At 43.4% G+C, this 15,812-nt stretch overlaps 1 protein-coding gene across 1 annotated transcript in view; it reads right to left on the minus strand.

Annotated features, from left to right (window-relative positions):
* REEP5 (receptor accessory protein 5) overlaps positions 1-15,104 on the minus strand; it is a 33,042-nt gene extending 17,938 nt beyond the window's left edge. Inside the window, exons 1-2 of the mRNA XM_024563243.3 lie at positions 14,896-15,104; positions 14,159-14,252 (exon numbers count right to left, since the gene is read on the minus strand). Of these exons, the coding sequence (XP_024419011.1) occupies positions 14,159-14,252; positions 14,896-15,013 (212 nt within the window). The 5' untranslated portion in view covers positions 15,014-15,104. The remainder of the gene's footprint in view (positions 1-14,158; positions 14,253-14,895) is intronic.
* Between the last annotated feature and the right edge of the window lie 708 nt (positions 15,105-15,812).

Here is a 15,812-nt window from a genome sequence, read left to right on the forward strand (position 1 = left end):
CTTTTCTCCACAGCCTCACTAGCCCTTGTTTTTTGTTGAGTTATTGATGGTGGTCACTCTGACAGGTGTGAAGTGCCATTTCATTGTGGTTTTAATTTGCATTTCTGATGATCAGTGACCTGGAGCATCTTTCAAATGTTTGTATGTCCCTCTTGGGAGGAATGCCTATTCAGGTCCTCTGCTAATTTTGTAATTGGATTGCCTTTCTGGTGTTAAGTTGTAGGAGTTCTTTACATATTTTGGACATTAACCCTTTATCAGAGGTATCATTTGCAAATATCTTCTCCAACTCAATAGGTTGCCCTCTCGTTTTGTTAATGGTTTCCTTTGCTGTGCAAAGCTTTTTAGTTTGATGTAGTCCCATTTGTTTCCCTGTTCAAGAATATACAGACAAAAAGATATTGCTAAGAGCAATGTCAAAGAGTTACCACCTTTGTTTTCTTCTAGGAGTTTAATGGTTTCAGTTCTACCATTTAAGTCTTTAAACCACTTTAAGTTTATTTTTGAACATGGTACAAAGTGATTTGGTTTCATTGTTTTGCATGTATCTGTCCAATTTTCTCAACACCACTTATCTAAGAGACTGTCTTTACCCTATTGTATATTCTTGCCTCCTTTGTCATAGATTCATTGACCATATAAAAAAGGATTTATTTCTGATCTCTCTATTCTACTCCATTGGCCCATGTATCTGTTTTCATGGCAGTACCATTCTGTTTTGATTACTGTAGCTTTGTGGTATGGTTTGATGCCAGGGAGCATGACCACTTTGTTCTTTCTCAAGATTTCTTTGGCTATTTGGCTACTTGGCTGTTTGATTCCATATAAATATCAGGAGAAAGTGTTCTAATAAAAAATAACCTTCTTTACCTTCTGAATCACAAAAATTTCTTCCAGTCCTGGGAATCTCTTCATCCTAAACCTGAATTCCTAACTTTTTTCTTTTATCCTATCCTAACATATGTCTGCATATTTATCATAACTAAAATAGTAAACTAGAAGAAATCTGAATCTTGTTTAGCCCATGACATGGGTTAAGTATTGAAAATGCATTGGTTACCTGGTATAATGTGTCCCCAAAGAGACAGTGAGGCTGCTGAACCACGCTGAGTGAGTCACTAAGACAGCCTCTGAATTAATTAGAAGCAGTTGTGGGTACACACGTGTGCACACACACGTGCCTAAGTGCTTTTAGAGCAGGTGTGTCAAATTCACTTTCACCCGGGCCACATCGGCTTCACGGTTGCCTTCAAAGGGTTGAATGTAATTTCAACTACTTAACAGTTAAGGAGTAGTTACATTTATACAGTCCTAAAATTATTTCGGCCCTTTGAAGGCAACCATGAGGCTGATGTGGCCCCGGTGAAAATGAGTTTGGCACCCCTGTTTTAGAGAAAATAACCGGGTTGGGGGGGTGAGCTGAATGAGATGACCACTATTGATATAAGGAAGAAGTGATGAAGTGAATGCTGCTTTGAATATCAACACTGGGCAGAAGTTTTTCACTTTAAACACAAGAATCATATAAAATTAATTTAAGAGAGCTGATTATAAAATAATGGCTTGTACCACGCAGACTGTGTCTGTGTTTTAGCTTTCCTCAGACAGAAGCTAGCTAATCTAATAGAAGGCCAAAGAAAAAGTGTAGGCAGGCACTTTAACCAAAGAACTAACCACGGCGCACCCTTTACACATAAGATTTTGTCCTCTGGGCTCCAGCTGACTGTGCTTTATCTGCTTATATCTAAGTGGACTTTTAAAGTTATTAGTATGATAAAATTTCATTTCTTATTCATCCTGGGCAGAGGGGATACACCATTATATTTCACTTAAGGTCTTAATTTTGAGAACTATAAAGCAGTCCATGAGTAAGTAAACACACATGACTCAGTAAACACATATAAATATAAACTGCTAAACATTTCATGAAACCTCTGGACATTTTAAATTCCATTCTATCATATTTAAAAATTTTTTTAATCCTCACCCGAGGATATGCTTACAGAGAAGAAAAGAGAACGATGCTCCAACCAACTGAGCCACCCACCCGGGCTTTGCTTTAATTATTTTAGCTATTAGTCAAGATCCACAGATTCAAAAACTGAAAAACTACCCTAACAGTTCAAGTTCAATGCTTCAAGTAATAAAAAAAGGTTAGTCCCTGAATTTCTCAACACCACCAATTCAGAAGTTTCTACATTAATACCCTTGGAACATTACATATAACACTGAAAAGTAGAAAGAACTGAAAACTGAACACACACATTGATCACAACTGTGTAGAAAACCAAGGCAACGAAGGAAGACAGGGACAGACCAGTCTTATTAGGGTGAAGAGATTTTTTTAATAGAACTTCTCATATTACTGAAGCATTTAATTATTTTTTAAAAGATTTTATTTATTTATTTTTAGAGAGAATGGAAGAGGAGAAAGAGAAAGAAACATCAATGTGTAGTTGCCTCTCAAGGGCCCTCCTACTGGGGAGCTGGCCCAAAACCCAGGCAAGTGCCCTGACTGGGAATCAAACCAGCGACCCTGTGGTTCGCAGGCCCACACTCAATCCACTGAGCTACAGCAGCCAGGGCAGAAACATTTAATTATTGTTTTAATTTAAAATAACACATTTATTTTTTTAATATGTCTACATGTCATAACATCATAAGCTAGTTAGAACAAGAAAGAATATTGAAGACAGTCTCACCCATTCAATTTACAGTCAAGGAACCTGAGACTCAAAAAGGTAGACAAGAAGAAAGCTTTAAAACTGGGGGTTCCTGAATGCTATTTAGTTATATACTTCCTTGTCCACGTGAGTGGACATAGGTGATTCTTCAACAATACACTCCACTCCCTGGTACATATACTGAATCATAGTTCAACGTTTGTATCAGAAGGAGGGTGTGTCAACTTATCAGGCAACAGGGGATTCAGGAAATCATCCGATGCACTCTATGTAAGTCATTTGCAGTCCAGCCCAAATGGCAAAGCTAAAGCGTGGGAGGGGGGAGGAGCCTTGCCTTCAGAGGAAGAAACAGAGACGTGGCCAGGGCGCAGAGGTGGTTGGCAACGCCGCGGGCGCGGCCAGCAGCTCTAAAAGTTCACTGAGCAGAATTAGAAATCGCAGAATGTGGAGTTGGAAGATATCTGAGAGATAAACTAGCTGCAATTCTCCATTCCATAGACAAAAAATTAATTTCCAAGAGGAAGGAGTGACATTACAATGAATTTCAAGTCAAACTATAATATTATTAAAAGGCGAAAGATTTATACGATCTGAAGAGAAACCAGAGTATCAAACTATCATATTATAGAAGCATGTGTTCACACATGTTTAAGGGCAACAATGGACTGTTAAAATAAATTTTGGTGTATCCATACACTGACATATTCTGAAGCTTTAAAACGAATAGTGACAGGGAAAGACGTCTAAGATACAGTGTCAAGTGTAAAAAGCAGATTACTCATTCTGTGTAAAAAAAAAAAAAAAGACATGTTTGTATGTGTGTTTACAGATTAAGAATGGTGTCCAGAAATATATATTTCAAATTGTGTAAAGTTATTCCTGGGTCCTGGAATTGCAGAATTTTACTTTTACTGTCTTTGCAATGCATATGTACTATTTTTTATAACAAAAGGAAAAAAGATGATTTCTATTTGGGAAAAAAAATGGGAGCCAGACTTTCTATAACTACCTACTTCCTCCTATGAGAGTAGGTCTCTCCTTAGGGCTTTATTAAAAACAAACACTAAAGTGAACATCAGACACCTTCACTTAATTTCTCTCTTGAGAAAACAGCTCATGATTTTCTTACAAACAAACTTCTCTAACAATGATCAGACACAACCTGTTGTGTTTGAGAGCATTAAAAGGCCTTAAATACACTCACAAAGACAGAGAGAGAGAAAAGTCACACAACCCATCACATGAAGCTGACTCATCCTCATTTTCTAGTTAAACAAAGCAAACTATCAAAAAAAATTAATTACACTGAATGAAGTAGACATTCTTTTTCCATCATTTCTTCCCAATGCTCATTCTGGCATTACATCATTTCACCACCTTTAGCCTGCAGCCTGTATCCTGTTTCTACCACTTACTATGTATACGGCCTTAGGCAAGTAATTCTAGGCCTCAGTTTCCTCATTTGTCAAGTGGGGATGATAAACCTCACTGTGTTGTTGTGAGGACCAAGTTAATACAGGTAAAGCACTGAGAAACAATGACTGGGATAGAGTAGGCATCACTAAATATTACCTTAATAGGTAATAATTACAATATGGTAATAATTTATTATCCTCAGGAGGCTAGCGAGTAAAAGGAAACTAGTGATAAGAACACTCCAGTCCTAGCTACGCAGAGCTGATAAAGGATTAACAGCAGTGTTAATAGGCTTACAGGAGATTAGAGAATTAACCATGGACTTTAATTTTACTTCACTCTCCGAAACCCAAGTGCTACAGAGTAAAGAAAGAGTTAGCTGAAATTCCAAGTATTCTATTTGAGGTCAGCGGGAACAAATTTGACATTGCTGAAAACATTTTTCAGGCACACGCCGCAAAGGTGGCTGGCCAAAGTTCTTTACGTTGGTACTGAGTTGAAACCGGTATGTCCATAACCCACTGGCCAGCCTGCATGGAGACCAGTGGGCCCCTGTGACTGGTACCAGCAGCCTCCACCCACACTGGCCCATCTGTTGTTCACACCTTTGCTGCTGCTTTTCTAAAAGCAAGGGCAGGAACCAAGAGTGGCCAAAGGACGGCACTGAACTGTGTTTATACGTGCAACCTGTAGCAGCGTTCAGAAGTTTAAGCAATTGATGCAAAATATAATGTCAAATAATATTCTACCCACTTACCTAATACTTGTACTATAAATATTCTATTGTTAGATTAAGAAATTAAAACCAGAAAATAGGAAAAGCAGATATGAGGGGAAAGCCATATTTTCTATGGTTTTGAGATATTCCTGTCATAGTTTCAAATACTGAGATTTCCTCCTTCCATCAATGACAACTTTAGTTAAGTTGTATCATTGGGATGAATGTTACATTTTCATACTTTAATGAAGTTATAAATTAAGCATTTTTGACACTGTATTAACTCTTTCAGACCCAAAAGTTATTCCTAGTTACTGGGTATTTCACCACCTTCATTCATGTCATTAAATTGAAAAACGTCAATTTCCTACGTTAGAATGGAGCATGTGCTGCATAAATGTTCTGTTTATGTATTACACACACGCAGAGACAAGGAAGGGTAAGCGTGAGGTTGATGGCAAACCCACAAAGCTCACGGAGAGGTTTTACCAGTTTCATTCCCACATCCTGTATTTCCAGTGATACATGTTAAAGATAGTTGCTAAAAAGCAGTTAATAAATAAAACCTATACTGATAGGAAAGCTTTGAGATGTAAAGAACAGAGAGGAAACTGCTTGTAGTCCGATTGCTGTTTTATTTCTAATGTGGTAAGTTATGCTTCATAACAAGTAGTCCAGAGTTAAGGCAGATCCTGTGAAGCTTGAATATGAACTGTGTTTATAATCCTTTTTGACCCAGCAGGCACATGACATGATCGTCCACAGCGCCCACTGCGTGTGGGACTGCTTTTGTCGGTGCTCATCAGAGAACCTGAAGCAGAAATTCCTAATATCTCAGAATGGTTTTCCTACTTCTTATTACCTCTGTTTACAAGTCTGCTCATGCAAATCTTATCTGATGCATACAGTGCACCATCAAACTGAAAGGAAAAACGCCACATATTTTAAGACGTAAACACTAGTTTGTTTCTATGCCAGTAAGATTTTTCTCCTTCATGGAGAACAAGGTCAGAAACTCTGAACATTCGGGAAACCACCTTATTTTTCGCTTCTGAGTAGGTGTGATGCAAAGCAGAGACGAGTGCAAGGGAACGGGACACACGGTAACACTTGCCTGTGTGCCGTTTCTATCCTGCCCAGCCCTCCTCCCCCACCCACCAAGACAAGATACAATAGCAAGCGGCAAATATGCTCCTTAAATACATAGAAACCATCTTTTGCCATGGCTCTCCAAGATACAAGAACAATGAAAAACTATACCATGCACTTCTACTCTGCAATGCAGTGCTCTCCTATAGTACAAAATGACCAACTTAATAAATTCATAATGTACAATAAACTAAATTCACAGGCTAATACGTTTTAAGATGAGTCTATAAAACATCTCTAATGGAGGGTGAGGCACCAGAAAAAAGCAGTCCGTTCACTGGTCAAACATTTTGGTTTAAATACAATGGTATTACTTATCAACTGCCCACCATTTTGGTTTTTATTACAATACCGAAGATTCAGTCACAGCCAAGTGCGAACCAGGCGAATGCTGACAGTGAGCAGGCCAGGGCAGTCAGGCGTCTCCAGGCCTCCGCCTGGTTTTGCCTCAAAGTCTTGTGACCTGAGTCAAGTAACTGGAGTTTGTGGCCGTGGTTTCCCAATCTGTGAAAGGCAGTTATCACCCCGGCAGCTCGATCTCTAAGACCTTTCCAAGCTAACGTTTTATAACTCAAAACTGGACACATTAAACAACTTCGGAGATGGTTTAAAAAGATTAATGCCCGAAGCAGTAAAATAGCAGATGCAAATGCTACTGGGACAACCCTTTGTCAATAAAACGCATGGCTCTGTAAATATCACGTCTCCGTCAAGTATGGTATCACAGAGTTTAACTTCAGCGCAGGTGCCCTCAGTACCTATTCGGAACAACCTACACCGACCTTTCCCAGACAAAAGAGGGCCACATCAAGATGCAGACAGCAGTCTAGGGTTACCTCTTGACATGTAAGTGATCCTTCCCTAGACCACCTGGCCGAGCTATCAGAAGCTGCAGGATATATATAGTGGCCATGTGACCGAGAGGGACACATGATAAGCTCCACTCCCAGGAATCCCAAGAGTGAGCAAGTGATAGAATGAAGTCAGGACAGGTTTCTATAGCCCCCACTTATATTTCAAGTGCTACAAAAAATACATTTCATTAGCAATTTTTGAAATTGTTTTTAAACTTCTAATTCACAGTCCCTCAAAATTAATCAATCAGTACTGTTATTGACAGACACTAAATACCTCAAAATATCCCATATGTACTGACACTTGTTTTAAATACTATGTGAGGGCATTAAGCTGAAAACTGAGTCCTCATTCAGTGAGTCCTGAAAAAGAGGAGGACTCCAGGACAGAGGGGGGAAATGAAGGCAACGCAGAAGAACAAACAGACGAAACCTGCATGGCTTTCATCAACAGAAAAGAAAGAGTTCATTACAGTTCAAAAGGAACGCTCCAGAGCAGACTGGAAGGAATATCCTTCCACTACTGCTTTAGAGCCCAGAAACTAGATCGTGAATAAATAATTTAAATCATTCATCTTATTTGCTCCTCAAAACTTTCTTTTCTCCATGATACACTAAGGGGAAAAACACACACAAAAACCCCACAAAAACTTAACCAAACGCTGGCTGTAATTATCTTAAAAAAAAAAAACAGCACAGGTTGTTACAAGGATATTTTATTTTTCAGTTTTCTTCACACCCCTCCATCTTAAAATAGTTCAGCAATATTAGAAATAATACTAAGTGAAAACACAACCAGTAAAAAGTTGACAAAAGTCAAATGTTTAAATGTTTAAGGTTTCAGTGTTGCTTAAGGCCAAATTCACAGAATGAGAATTATGGTTTTGGTCCAAGGGCACAGCCGGCCAGACTGCATTTCCTTCACGCCACCCAAAGACGGCCAAGTGTGGGCAGGCACCGCCGTGCGCGCACGCCCTCTAACACAGAACGCAGACGCAGAGAGAAAAGCTCGTGGCATAGAACACACGCAGCTCAGTGGACAATGTATCTGCTCCCTCGTTCTCATGAGTCAAAAAGAAAAAATGAAAGATAATTGTAAGTTCTCAAAAGAACACAAGAAAACACACCCCTTACTAACGAGTCCGTGAAGAGAACATAAACGCACACCCTCCAGTACTGTTAGTGACACGGAGCTCTGCCTCAGATGACTTGTTTCTGTGAGAGAAGAGGTTCGGGACTGTCAGTCCCAGGGCGACCTTCTCCAAGTCTCCTCTGGCAACGAGCCTCTGCGTAGGCGTCTGCCACTGCAAATCTTCAACAGGTAGGTGTCAACCATTTCTCACCCGTGCCTGCTCACTTTATCTGTGCTGCATCACTGCCTGGGGAGATGCTGGAGCTTTTTCTTGAGCTTATTATTACAACTGTTGAAGTTACTTTGACGGGATTTTTTGGGGGTTTTTTTGAGTAAAAATACACTGCATGAAAGGAATGCACTGACAGTGTCAAACTGACCAACAGCGCAGTCTGCATCCCCACAGAAGGTCATGGCTCGTCTCTGTGACACTCACCGCCAGCCGGGAAGCAGCGCAACCTAAGAGTTAAAGACACGGGCTCTGGAGCCAGACTCCCGGGGTTTAAATACCGTTTCCCCATCTACTAGCTGTCAGACCTTACTCAAAGTAACTTCTGTTTCCTCATCTGTAAAACGGGAAACCATAGTACTTAGTCACAGGGTTGTCATGAGAATTAAATGGGCTGTATTTGTGAAGCACTTAAGCAGGGAGCCGTGAGTGCCGCACAGGTGTCCAGCAGTCATGCAAAGAGCTAACTGCTCGTACACTCTTACTACTGATGGTGAAGCTTGAAACGGGCTGGTGAGGACACACAGAAGAGAAAATGACACATCACTGAAGTGGGCGTGAGATTTCAAAGGCGGGATCAAACGTTAGATTACATACACACACCAAAACACTGGGCTCGACACATATTTAATTTTTTGACCTGGGCACTAAAATATGTCTAAATGTGCTTCCACATGCCCGTGTAGCCAGTGACGGTTCCAGACCAAATCTGGCCCCTGTGTGGCCTTGGGGAACGTCCTCTACCTGTCTGTCCCTGACCATTTGAAAACTCACGGAGCTGGACCACACGTTTGATCCCCAAGGCCCAACTCTGCAGACCCAGGGAGGTGGCAGCCTGACCCTTTAAAAAATATATGTAAAATAAAAAGGGGAAAATTAATAGACTTTTACAGAATTTTAAACAAAAAGGTTGTTGAGTAGGACGAAAAAGAGCACTGCCCACCTTTCCTTTCTCTGCAGAACAAAAATAAAAATAGAAAATAAAGTCATTAGGCTTTCCCTCATAATTCCATCTGACCAGAGCAGCAGGGAGAAGACCAGCACCACGCTCGTCTTGAGGGGGCGGCCACAGGTCTCAGGCGACAAACTTTGTGTATGAAGGGGGAGCCCGGCACACACTCCTGAGGCCCTCAGAACGATCCTTATTGGTGCAATGCCATTAAAGGCAAGGCTGTGCCAGAAACAAAAGGCCACAGATTGTAGGATTCCGATCACATGAAATGTCCAGAATGGGCGAATCCACAGAGACAGGAAATAAAATGGTAGTTTCTGGGGACTGCGGAGTAGGAGAAAAGGGGAGTGACTGCTGAAGGGTGTCAGGTTTCCTTTTCAGGTGATGAAAATGTTTTGGAATTAGATAGTGGTGATGCTTTCAAAACTATGAATATACTAACCACTAAACAGTACACTTTAAAAAGGTTACATGTGAATTATATCTCAGCAAAAGGCAAGGCAAGTCTACCTTAATAATGGAGGTTCCTATTATTAACCAATAGTCTTATCAGGAACAGAGGAAAGTAGGAGATTAAAGTAACTCTGTCAACAGCTCTTGATAAAGAGAAGGCTAGAATTAGATTTCATATTGCCTGCAGATAAAATGTCTTGCAGCCAAAAAGTCTGGAAACACAGAAGTAGAGGATTAAAGGCTCTGTTCTCAAAAAGCTCAAAAGGAAACTATGTCCTCAGATAATGAGAGTAGCCAGTAGGAAGGGAGTCCCTGATGCTGCGCAGGTCGCCTCCCCAAGCACTGGCCAGGCCCTTGGGCTCGCTGTGTGCTCCGACGTGCCGGGACCTGACCTGCAGCCAGGTGCACCTGAGCCCTACCCACAGGTTTCCCAAGGCAGTGAGTCACAAGAAAAGCTGGGAAGCCAGCTGAGCTTTTACAAATTTTATTTCTGCACCCTGCAGCCTCTAGGCCCAATGTTGACCATTACATAAAATCTGAGGACCCCTCTCTAGGATGGTCTGAAGAGAGGCAACAGCAGGAGCAAGAGCTAAAAGGTGAGGAAAGAAGGGCTAGATGACAGTTTGGCAGATCATCAATTTCTTCTAGAGATCACAGCAGTCAGGATGACTTTTATATCACGTCATCTCACACCCTACCCCCACAATCATCTGTAGTAAAACACACACTTTGTGTACCAGTCACAGGGTGATGAAGCTATACTTTGGCTAGCCCTGACCGGGTGTCTTGGTTGGTTGCAGCATTGTCCAGTGCACCAGAAGGCAGCGGGTTCAATTCCCGGTCACGGCACCTGCCTAGGTTGCAGGTTCAATCCCTGATGGGGGACGGGCGGGCATACAGGAGGCAACTGATAGATGTTTTTCACATTGATGTTTCCCCCTCTGTCTCGCCTTTCCTTTCTAAGGTGAATGAACATATCCTTGGGTAAGGATTAAAAAAAATTGTTTAATTTAAAAAAAAAAGAAGAGCCCTGGCTGGTGCAGCTCAGTGTTTTCAGTGCTGGCCTGTGAACTGAAAGGTCGCTGGTTGAATTCCTGGTCAGGACACATGCCTGGGTTGCGGGCCAGATCCCTGGCTGGGGGCTGGGGGCGCACAAGGGGCAACAAAGAGATGTTTCTCTCTCTTTCTTCCTCTCTTCCTCCTTCCCTTCCCCTCTCTGTGAAAATAAATAAAATCTTAAAAAAAATAAAATTAAATAAAGAGTAAATCTGGCTAGGGAGCACAGGGAAAATTACAGGAGGCAAAGACAACATTTAAAGTGAGGTGATCACAGATCACACTTGAAGTAACACTGATTTAGGTGCTATTAATACCATCATTTTCAAGGACTTTATGACAATTACACAATCACACTGGTTAAGCAAGGGAACAAACTTGATTAGACGAATGTAACAGGGGTTGCCCGAGTGCTTACGAACCGGGGGGCTGCGTGCTCTGTACTGTGCACACAGGCCCATGTCTCCTGGAACCCCCCTCACAGAGCAGAGGCGAAGAGACTTCCGGGCTATTCCCACGGTCAGCAGGCCACTTCCCCACCTTGACACCGCCTTCAAGTGTAACAAGCATGGTTTACTGCTCTGGCTCTTCGCCAGGGGTTCTCAACATTGACTGCACATTGCAATCCTTTAAAAACAGTAAAAGACTGAGGATTTAAAAAAACCCCAAACTCAGGCCAAACCACAGAACAATTATGTCAGGATCTCTGGGGGCAGACACCAGGCATCGGTATATTTTAAGGCTCCTCGGGTAACTCCGGTGGGCAGACAGGGCTGAGAACCACTGTCTTAGGGAAGAGTCCAAGTTCCCAGAGACTAACCTTTACTTCTCTTACCGTCAGAGAATCCTGTATGTATTTTAAAGGTAAAAGTTTGGGTCTTCCAAAGGAAGCATCCTCTGAATACATACTAATCCAGAAATAGTCATTATTTCCTAAATTTCTGCTTATATCATTAAATTCCCTCTATTAGATTTTTAATACTTTTCCAACTCCTATTAAGAGATACTACTAATATTATTTTGCCTCAGAATATATACTTGGTGAATAGAGTAATTCTTAAATACATAAAACTCACTTACCTGAACTACTCAGAAATATGACGGTCTCTACCATTTCACAGAATTCTTAGCAATAAACAGAAACATTTAGTTTCTTGGAAGCAAAAGAGCCAATAATATTCAATTGGCTATGTTTAAAAAAATGAAAGAATGACTACAAAAAACTATAAAGCTGAAATCGACTGGCTTGAAACTACTTTAAAACCTGACTTTAAAAAATGGCTCCTGTGAGAATTAATCCACTGCAGGTCACGGAGAAGCATCTTTGAGTTCTGTCCACGTCTTCAAGTCACATCCACTTCCACACACACACGGATCTACCTACCCCACCTGCAAACAGACTTCTACCTTTCCAAAGCCCACAGGGATGATCCCGGCAGACCGACAGAGAGGTTATGTTTCTCATGAGATTATGTACCAAATGGCACTGATGTGGGGCATGCGGGACTTTTTTAATGTTATTCAGTATTTTAAAAAATCCTTGTCTTGCTAATTGTATATAATTCAAGCAGTGAGGCAGTACTAAGCTGCCACACCAGATTTGTTCTAAATGTGGTAACATCTAGACCACAAACCTGAAAATGCTTCAAACGCTTTCTCTTTAGAAGAGCTCCTGCGAGCAGACTACACAAACTGAAGAGAGGTAAAGGAGGGAACTGCTGGGCGATTGTCTGTTATCACAGACAGGGATGTGCAAGCCCTTTGAGTCCGGGCTGCCCACAAACCTGCCATACACCAGTAGACTGCATTTATCGGAACACTGCAATTCTTGTACTGCTTTCACTGACCTGAACGCCAAACGAGTTCTTCTGATGTGCTTCAGATTCTTTTGGTACTCACACAAAACCTGACGGTGCTACAGCAGGTGATGCCGGAGAGGGTAAAAGCTCTTCTCAGACTGAAGAGTGAAGATCTCTGAATGCATAAGCAAGCAGTGTCCTACATGCAGCTAGACTTCCTGGAGTCCCACGAAGTGTACCAGACTAACACAGTAACTATTATTTATATAATTTCAATTTAGTTGTGCAAATAAAAACTTTGAAAACATATTTTCCCCTTCCAATGATAGACACAAAATGTAATAATGTGTTATCTATGCCTTAGCCTCCCAGCTGAAAATTTTTCTTCCTTTATTTTTGTCCCTATGGTTGCGGAAAGTTGCAAAAATCAATTCAATGAAAGTAAAACCCACCACCGCTTTTGGGAAGAGCTGTAGAGTAAAACAAAATTCACTTGTGTGAGGAATAATTCCCAGTTGAATGCATGGAAAATGAAATTGTGTAATATTTTAAAATAAACACACTGTAAAAAACAACCTTAACAAATAATAAATTTGTTCCTAATCTGGTAAGATTCATTTATAATTTAGTTTAATTACATGAGTCATTTATAATAACCAAGAAGCTATATTAGGAATGTATTTCATAAGGTTTTTGTGTTTATATTTGCGTATTTCCCACTTACCTGTAATAAGTAGCAAGACTTTTTATATTCTTGTATTATTTAATTATTTTTAAATGTTAAATGTGCTGGGGTAATATTGTTTTAAAACATTACATAAGTTTCAGGTGTACAATTCCATTAATCTGTATCGTGCATTGTGTGCTCACCACCCAAAGTCTAGTCTCCTTCCCTCACCATGTATTTGACCCCCTCTGCCCTCTTCATCTTCCCCCAACCCCTCCTCCTCCGGTAACCACCACACCGTTGTCCACGTCTATGAGTTGGTTTGGTTTGTCCGTTTGTTGCTTTGTATTTCATATTCCATATATGAGTGAAATCATATGGGGTTCTTCTGGCAAGCCTTTTTAAAAGCAAGACAAAATTCTCCCCAGTGTCTGAATTAACATTAATTCAGAATTAAGGAAGTCCCAATTGATGGGGTTTTACTGTCTATGTACATGGCTATACGGTGAAATACGCATTAAAATAATTATTAGGGAGAAGGAATCAGCTCTCTACACAGGATGAGAGCTCCCCACCAGTAAAGGCAGGACGACTTTGCTGTAACACTTCCAATTTCGGCACCCATTAGAAGGTACACACCCCGCCAGTAGAAGCTGATGAAATACACGTTTCAGCAGTCATCAAGAGGTCAAGCATGAAGTTAAGGCTCTACCAGGGGTGTCCAACCTGTGGCCCGCAGGCCGCATGCGGCTCAGAATGGCTGTGAACGCAGCCCAACACAAAATCGTGAATTTACTTAAAACATTACGAGATTTTCTTGTAATTACGTGTCGCAATGTATTTCCTGTGTAGCCCAAGACAATTCTCCTTCCAGTGTGGCCCAGACACCACCAAAAGGTTGGACACCCCTGCACCTCAAGCAGTCAGTTACTACCCTGGGATGCTTAGACTGCTCTCTCGGGGAAACTGGGCGTGCAGGAACTAGGGCAGCCCGGGGTGGGGGAAGGGGAGTGAAAGGGAGGAAGACGGTTGCAGGGGGAGCCACTTACGAGATGTAGGCTGGGTAGCCAAATCCTATCAGGTTGCAAAGGAGAGGGGCTCCACAACCGAACACCAGGTACAAGGCCACCGCCCCGATGACACCTGGAGACACGAGAAGAGAAGTAGGTCGAGTGGCACCAGAGGTCCTCAAAACACACAGCCCCCCAACCACACCGCAAAGCTTGGCCGGACAAGGCGTTGGAGGAAAAACAAACCAAGCAAAGGTTGAGCCCTCCCCTTAGCCTGGCTTTGCCCGGGGTCTGGGAATAACGGGCAGTCCCGGCCTTTGTGCCCTTCCTCCCGCCCGCCGTCAGGAGCCCTTCAGGGTGCGGAGCTCCACGGAGGGTCTGGCTAGGACTGGCTACCACCGCCCGCGTGCCCGCGCGCCCTCCCGCCGCCTCCCCACCCCCCGCCATTGCGCGCCAACCCTGGGCTCGGCCCAGGGACACCACGCTCGGCCGCTGGGACAGACACGTCAGCGCCGGCCCTTTCCTGCCCCGCCACCCGGCTGCGGGCACCGGCCAGCGACCCCCAAAGCCGGGGCCACCCTGGGAGGAGTGATCTCCGGCCCCTGGCCTTTTCGGCGGCCAGTTCGGTCCCCGAGGATGCCGTTCGCCCCCATCTGTCACCCACATCGCCTTGCCCGAACCCTCTCCCCGGAAGCTTCCCCAGCAGCTGGTGCAGCAGCTGCTCCAGGACCCGGCCAGCAGCCTCCGCCCCTGGCGGGCCGCAGCCCCGCACCCACCGAGCGCGATGTAGCTCCGGTTCACGCCGGTCTTGGCCTCGAGCTTGGCCAAGAGGTCGGTCATGCAGTTCTTCTCGTGCAGGAACTGGTCAAACCTCTCTCTCATGGCCGCAGACATGGCGGGAACCTTCGTGCCGCCGCCTGGGGCTGCTCCTAGTGAGGGTAGCTGCGGAGCAGGGTGACGGGAGGAGCGGGTGGGGACGGCAGTGGGCGGGGCCGCCCGCGTCTGCGCGTCCCTCCCTCCCGCCCGCCCCGCCGGGGCCGCACCACCCCCTCGTCCCTCCCCCGCGCTGCGCTCCCGAGCCCCGGCCACACCCTGGGTGGCGGCTGCAGCGAGTTGGCCCGGACTGCAGGGGCTCCCTGCGGGTCGACGGTCCACTGCGTCGGTTAGCAGCCTTCTCCTTTCAGGGTAAAAAGGCAGGATGGTTCTTGTAAGCTCGTTTCGCGAATCGAATAATGCAAAAAGCAGGTGGGAAAGGCGGGGGCAGGAGCCCTTCAGGCCCCACGTGCAGTGTAGTGGGACTGATTTGATGTACTTACTTAAACTGGCGAGCTAAACCGGCTGAGACAGTTTACATCTAAAAATGGAAAGGTACGACCATCCTGAAAGAACTCTGATTGCGAACCTGCATTTTTTCTTGGCTGCCATAGTTTTTTTCTCACTTACATATAATAGTGATTTTGAAAAGACCCTTGAAGAAACCTGATACACTCTCCTCTGGGAAACATCTTTTGCAAGAAAGTACTGCACTACTTAAACCTTTTCACGGTGGACCTGCATTTGCTGGACGCTTGATATTGTAGAAACATTTCCAAACCTTTCGGCACTTGCCTACAAGCAAAAGTACCCTGAAGAAGGTAATCGCAATCCTTAGGGCAGGACCTTACTTTGCCCCCTTCAGAACGTCCTGCTCAAG

The sequence above is a fragment of the Desmodus rotundus genome, chromosome 1 (assembly GCF_022682495.2).
Source record: "Desmodus rotundus isolate HL8 chromosome 1, HLdesRot8A.1, whole genome shotgun sequence".
Lineage (NCBI taxonomy): Eukaryota > Metazoa > Chordata > Mammalia > Chiroptera > Phyllostomidae > Desmodus > Desmodus rotundus.